The 7,619-nt window shown below is 38.6% G+C and overlaps 1 protein-coding gene across 1 annotated transcript in view; it reads right to left on the reverse strand.

Annotated features, from left to right (window-relative positions):
• The window catches only part of BMPR2 (bone morphogenetic protein receptor, type II (serine/threonine kinase)), a 121,882-nt gene extending 114,269 nt beyond the window's left edge, over positions 1-7,613 (reverse strand). The window contains exon 1 of the mRNA XM_004674380.2: positions 7,020-7,613. Within this exon, the coding sequence (XP_004674437.1) occupies positions 7,020-7,095 (76 nt within the window). The 5' untranslated portion in view covers positions 7,096-7,613. The remainder of the gene's footprint in view (positions 1-7,019) is intronic.
• Between the last annotated feature and the right edge of the window lie 6 nt (positions 7,614-7,619).

Here is a 7,619-nt window from a genome sequence, read left to right on the forward strand (position 1 = left end):
TGTTGGTGAAAATATAGAGAAACTGGAAGCCTCATATATTGCTAATAGGAATCTAAAATGATGCAGTCACTGTGGAAGAGTTTAGTTTGGTTGTGCCTCTAAAAGTTAAACACAGGATTACTGCACGATCCAGTAATTACACTGCTAGGTATATGTCTACTGGAATTGAGGTAGGGATTAAAATACTTGTACACCACTGTTCACTGAAGCACTGATTATTATAGTCAAAAGGAAGGAAAAACTCCACTGTCCATGAAGAAATGAACAAAATGTGATATATACACAAAGTGAAATGTTACTCAGCCTTAAAACGGAATGAAATTTTGATACATACTACAGCATGGATGATAATCCTTAGAAACATTATACTAAATAAAATGAGCCAGTATCAAAAGGACAAATATTGTGTGTTTCCTTTTACAGGAAGTATCTAAATAGGGGGGCCTCCCTGGTAGAAGAAGGGGTTAAGTCTCAGCACTATGAAGTAATCCACAGCCCAACTGCAGCATGAGTTTCATCCCCTGCCAGGGAGCTGACCATACCCACTGCTCCTGTCAAAAGTGTATTTCAGTCAATCTGCCTTCCTGTTCTGCTCCCCACTCTGTTTCTGGTGAATATTCTCACCCATACACAACTCTGGCCTGTACCCCAGTTCTGTATGCATAAATAAGTAAATCTTTTTTAAAAAATTTAACTTACATATCTTTCAAGTTACTGCTTTCATAATTTCAAATACCCATTGTTTCCCCCCAAACTAAACCAAAATTAAAATATATGTACTTAGTAATTTGTCAAATAAGTCTCAAAGTGCTATCCACTTAGCAGTAACTCACTAGCACTATTGGCTTCTTTCATGCAACAGGCAAAATACCAACACCTTCATTTTACAAGTGTAAGTTGGGAGAGAGAGAGAGAGAGATCCATTTGCCTAAAGTTAACAGCTAATGGTATCACAAAGCAGGAATTCAGATCTTTCTATCTTCCAGTTCTGTAAGCTTGTTTGACTTAGGTAATTAAAGTCCAGGAGAGGAGTAGCAGTAAGAAAAAACAAGTTCAGGAGAGTCTAAAAGAGATTCTTTTTTTCTAGTTTTTTTTTTTTTTTAATATATGTAACAGTTTGTATTTACATCATTTTGTACATTTTGCCATCTCATTTGCAATCCCCTTGGGCTTCCCATCACCAAATCACCCATGTGCCATCACCATAGTCTAGTGCATTTCCTCTCCACACTGTTTTTGATCCCATTCCCGCTCCACCCCCACAAAACATCTCTGGTATATAGCTGTTCATCATCATCATTATTTTCTCCCCTGTCCCATTCTATTCCTGCTATGAGAAAAACCATCCAGTATTTTTCCCTAAAAGAGATTTTTTTAAAGAAAAATAAAACATTTATTTATCTAATATACATTGTTCTGCATTTCATGTATTTTTTCATATAGAGAAGAGGAAGAAGATAAAGACTAGGGAAATACAAAGTCACTAACATCAGAAGAGGAGTGTTTCAAGGAAGGGGGCTTCAAAACTTTCAAATTTTGTGGAAATTTTCAGAGAAACAGGTTGAAAAGTGACTGAGTCTGGCATTCAGAAGACAATGTTCACCTAACATTCATCATTGGGTGAAGGGGGCAGTGAGGAGCTGAGTGGAAGGAAGTCAAGAAATGTTCACTGTTCTTCAAGAAGACTGGCATGAAAAAAAAGATACAAAAGGAAGGTAGAGATTTTCTAGAAGGTACACAGAAAAGTCTCTGTTCCTGTGTTGCAGAATATCTACAAGAATTTCTCATTCTGAAAAAGAGGCAGAGAGAGAAAATACAATGTTAAGGATTTGCAAAGTAGTCAACCTTGCTTCAAATACTATGTGATCTAATTCTCTTTCAAAAGGTATAGGCTCTGACAAAAATGGTTAGGAAAGAGAGTCAGCCTTCTTGTTTGAACCTTGCAGACCCTTCCTAGTGGCACAACAGACTAAAGCATAGCACTATGAAGCCATCACTGCAGCATTGAGTTCGATCCCAGCCAGGGAGCTGACCCACATATGGTATAGCATACCTTGCCTGTCTCACCCATTGCTCCCCTCAGCAGTGTATTTCAGTATGCCTGCTTGTTCTGTTCTCTGCTGTCTCTGGTAAATCCTCTCATCCATAATCCCCACCCTCCCCACCCCCACACTTCTGGCCTGTACTCCAAATCTTGTATATATAAATAAATAAATCTTAAAAAAAAAAAGAACCTTGCATAAAGGATTAATGTTTGTTGACTAGACAATGCAGTTCTTCCCTATGTTACCTGTTCTTTTGTTGTTGTTGTTTTTATTTATTTTTGCACAGAAGAGCTGGTGTGCAGCAGGCGTCCCTGGTGATTTAGGGGTTAAGTCTCAAGACTGCTATCACACTATTGCCTATGCCACCTGAGTTCTGTCCCCAGCAGGGGAGCTAACCCTCATATAGAAAAGCAGACCTCTCCAGTCTAGCCCACTGCTCTCCTTAGCAGTGTATTCCACTAGATCTGTCTGTTCTACTCCCCACTTTGTCTCTGACTCCTCTCATCCAACCCTCCACCTCTGTCCTACACCCCAGTTCATGTATACATAAATAAAAACAGATCTTAAAAAAAAGAGTATGTTAAAAAAAAACATTTTGGTCAAACACTACATTAAAGATAAATGATAAATATTTATCATTTACAAATAAATGGTCTAATTCTGACAAGGAAAAGCAATCTAAAGTGTTCATGTTATTTACTTTACTGACTTATTTCTAACTCTCATAAGACACTTACTGGGCCTCCCTGTTGGTACAGGGGTTAAAGTCTTACTAGATATGCCTGTTTGCTCCCCATTCTGTCTCTGGTGCACCTCCAGCCTATACCCCCTGCACCTCCAACCTATACCCCAGTTCTTACATGCATAAATACATCTTTAAAAATAATTATACACTTACTCTTGTATTCTAATTGTCTGAGCTGTCATCTCACAAACCGAAAAAAAAAAAAAACAGAAACTAATCTATAATACTCAAAATAATTCTTCATTGCTTCTTCAAAGATTAGACCATTTAACTAGAAGGGGAAAACTGTATGGTAATATGAGCGTCTCTTCAGTATGTGTAAGGGCTACACAAAGTTATTAAAATTCATGAATTCCTAGATACTAGATACTCAAATTTAATTTTTTTTCATGCATCAATTAAAACTGAACAGAATTTTCCCTTTGGTGGACAGGAAGTGTGTGTGTGTGCACGTGCACATGCAATTTACAAATGTGGCTTCATGGAATAACAATCTAACTGAAACCAAATAACTTATCTAGCCTAATTTAAGTTACCACTAATTCTTTATCTATACCTTACCAACAATTCTCTGCCAAATTTATGTAAAATAAAATAACTTCTATTACCAAGTAATTTTTCTTTTTGCCAGGAGGAAAAAGAAACATGACAAAAGTGAAAATATAATCTAACTTACTAACACATTCGATACTGGGTGAGCTAAGAACTTTCCACTAAATAACATTATCACCTTTAAAATAAAGAGGAGGCCAAAAAATGTACAGATCCTGAAAGGGATTTTCAATAATTACTTACAACCTAAAATAAAAAATGTTTGGCATTGAATATAAGATCAAGATAGGTTAGCTAGCACAAAAAGTTAAAAAGAAATCTGAGAATTAGGGCCTTTCTGGGTGGCATAACAGGTTAAAGCACAGCATTATGAAGCTACGGCAGCATGAGTTTGATCCCCAGCCAAGGAGGTAGCCCACATGGTGTGGCAGACCTCTCCTGATCTGCCCACTGCTCCCCTCAGCAATGTATTTCAGTCCATCTGCCTGTTCTGCTCCCCATTCTGTCACTGGTGAATCCTTTCATCCCATGAACTCTCGCCTGTACCCTAGTTCTGTATGCATAAATAAATAAATCTTAAAAAAAAAAAAAAAGATATGAACCTTGCCCTCTAAAACCAATTGCTAGTTGGGAAAATAAGTCAAAAAGATAAAACTAATACTCAAAATCAATTAAGGATTAAATGTCAAAATAAGTGGTATGTTCAATTATAAAATTCATCAATTCACATTGACTTCATTCTGTCCCTTGTTATAGTTAGAATTTACCCATCAAAGATCAACATTCAATTTCTTCTCCTGACACTAAGAAAGTTGGCTTTTAATAAAGGAAAGCATCCGTGTATGGAATAAATCTTTTTCTCCCGTTTCATACACATACAAACACCACACATGCCAAGATACTTCTGTAGAAACCAAAGTTACTCATTTTTATGCAAAGATTTAATTTAAAACATGGTTCTGCTTAAATGGCAAGAGAAGTTCCCCTCTTAACTGTCCTCCTAATCACATATGATAGACGAAGAAGATCTGAAGTTTTCATTCCCCAGCAACAGTATTATATGCCTCTGTATATTATTTGCCTGGTAGGCTCACTATGGGCAAAGTGTACTTCATTTACTACCTCTTGTCTTTGGGCTTGACCAGAATAAAACAAAAGTAATAAACCAAAATAAGACTTAAGTAGTGAATACCAGAAGGGAAAGGAAGCAGGTAAATTGAGACAAAGGTATGGTGAAGTTCCTCTTATATGATAATATATGGACATATAGTAATATATATAATACGATGATACACACCTGAAACATAATGCAATGTTACTTCAATTAAAATTTTTTTTAAAAATTAAGTAATCCCAGAACTGGATATAGAGTAAATATAAAAAAGGAATTGAAAGAAATAGAGAATATATCTATGTCCCCAAAGAGCCATGTAACCTCAGTCTTTCAATCTTTTTTTCCAATTCAGCTGCATTATTTGCACCTGTTTAGTTACATCACTGCATCTATGTATCCCAAATCCATACAGGCCCCTCTCCAATGATCTTGCACTTAATAAAACTGCACCAGCCACTCCAATTCTAGGCAAAGCAAAGTCATACCACTTAGCACCATGATATTTATATAACCAATGCTGAACCTAGAGTCTGTCAGGTGTCTCTGCTTCTTTTCAAATGCTGATCTGGTGAAGACACTATCTCATGTTCCCAATTAGCACAAGAAGTTGTTATTGTAATCATTAATGTGGTAGGTAAGGGTGCACGCTATAATCCTGGCTCCACAATTACTGCGTGGTAAGTTATTTCACTCTATGAACTTCATTGCCCTTTCTGAAAACCTGGGAGCACAGAATTGCCATTTAAGTAGCATAAGAAAATACAAGTAAAGCTAATAGAAAGTCTATTGGCATATAGCAACCACTCAAAAAATACTATCTATTATTGTTGTTGTTAAAACTCTGAAATCCAGATTCTCAATTTTGGCCTCTGGTCCTAAGTGATACTGAACAGAAAAAAGGCAGTTTTTAAGCAGTGATTCTTTTAAACCATCCCTTTTAAAAGATTTTATTCTAATGTTTATTTACCACATAGAAATTAAGTTTATTTTTAATGCAATATTTTTTTTCTCTTTTATAGGCTCAAAAAACAAAATGATATGCCTATCACTATTAATAGGAATCTACATTCTAGGAGGTCAAGAATAACAAAGACCATTGAAAAGCCTAGGCCCAGAGATTCCTGCTCCAAGAATGACTGCCTAAGCTTGAGCCTTTTACTCTCTTCATATTTTATGGCAACCACATGGCTTACAGCTAACAAATTTATATAGCTAACACAATATAAAGAAACTTAGAGAAAAATTATTTCTCTAAGAAACTGTGATGATTATGAATGTTAAAATATCAGTTACAAATACACTCAATTCAGAAGCTGAAATTATGTTAACAAAACTACATACATATATCATAAAATAACAGACATTAACCTAAAATATCAAAAGTACAAAAGAATTTCAGATTGTCTTTCAGTACCCGTCCCAGTGTAGACTTTTAAGATCGAAATAAGGAGCAACCTCTGTAATTAACATAGCAATGAGAAATTAATTGAATATGAAAATTACAGACTTAAAAATAAAAAGGTAACTAGAAAGCTATCATGTTGTCCTTACTCATTTTTAAAGGCATAATGTATTTGGCCATCCAAAACCAAATTTAAGAATTAAATATACAATTCATTGCAAAAAAAAATTTTTTTAAGCAAATCACCAAAAGACTGCTTGAAAAGTGCTTGCAAAAAAACACCTTTTTATCAAAGGTTCTGACAACCAAAACGAAAATATCTGAAGCAACAGTGTACTATTTCCCTTCAAGCCTCAGTAAAATGTCAAAGAATTTTCAGGACTCAAACCTCCAGAAGTCTGAAGTGAGGTCAAAGTTGTCTCAATGACAGGAAAGCCAATAGATGTCAAGCGACTAAATAAAAAAGTTATGGAAAATACTTTCAAGTCCAACAGCAATTCCAAAACATAAATAAAATACGACTGTCCAGACTGAAAAGATGGAAACATAATTACTAAAAACACTTTAGAGCCAAATCACATCAATGGCAATAATAAGCAGTATTCTACAATGTATCAAAGAAGCTCACAGTTCAGGCTTCCTCAACATTTATCCAACTCATTCGGGAACATTTGTGAATAATGAAAGTAACATGGATCCCCAAAGAATGATCTAAATCTGAAAATAAGGTTCAAGTGTGTGTTCTACAGTCGATGTTTTCACGACAAGCCAAATCCGCTTCATTATCTTAAAAGAAATCAACAGCTTTGTTTTCAAAGATCTCATAATAGACACTGTTCACTGGTGATTAAAACATTATTTTTAATCCTTGCATTACCTCACAGCTAAAAATGTCAAGATACCACACCCAATATGTCTTTCCCCCAGCCCGTGGGGGGCGGGGGTGGGGAATATGGGAGTGGGGATTTGAAACTACACAAAACACGAAAGGTGAATTCCTGGAAGGATTGGGAGAGGCGCGCAGGTACCCCGCGGCGGTGCCGGTCCGGGGGACCCCGCCGCTCCGAGAAGGGCGAGCGCAGGCAGGCCTCGGCCTCTGCGGGCTCCCTCCCTCGCCAACCGCAGGGGAAGTGGCCCGGACGCGCCACCGGGGTTACTCACCGGCCGCAGTGCTGACCAGCAGGACAGCCCACAAGAGCGAGGGCAGCCTCCGGGGCCGCTGCAGCGGAGAAGTCATCCCTGGGCAGGACAAGCAGCAGGAAGGCAGAGAAAAGAAACACGGAAAGTAAACACGGACGGAGAAATAGGGCCGGGAGGCTCGTCTCCTCTCTGGTCTGACTCGGCCGGCCCGTATTACAATGCAGTTTGAAAGGACAAATGGCAGATGCGAGGACCGAGCTGCAGAGCATTCATTCCGCTGCAGAAATCCCCTTCATTTCCCTCCCTCGCGTCTGGGGGGGTTCACTCGCCTAGGACGGGGTGCCTCGGCGCCCCAAACTGAAGACATGTCCGTGGGAAGAGGCAGGAAGACAAGAAAGACCGCAGTTATTTCCCTCGTAGTTTCACAATATCAAAAAAATATCCAGGTCTGGGAGAAAACATATCCAGGGTGCCGCGGGTGCAGAGCAGGGATTCGACGGCGACGGGGGTGGGGACGAGGATCAGGGCAAGTTCCCGACAGCCGGGGAGGGCGAAGCCGGGCGGGCGGCGGCGGCGCCCGGCGGCCCGAGTCGCATCGCCAGCGGCCCCGGGAGGGCACAA

The sequence above is a fragment of the Condylura cristata genome, unplaced genomic scaffold (genome assembly GCF_000260355.1).
Source record: "Condylura cristata isolate star-nosed mole 26May11 unplaced genomic scaffold, ConCri1.0 scaffold00002, whole genome shotgun sequence".
Classification (NCBI taxonomy): Eukaryota; Metazoa; Chordata; class Mammalia; order Eulipotyphla; family Talpidae; genus Condylura; species Condylura cristata.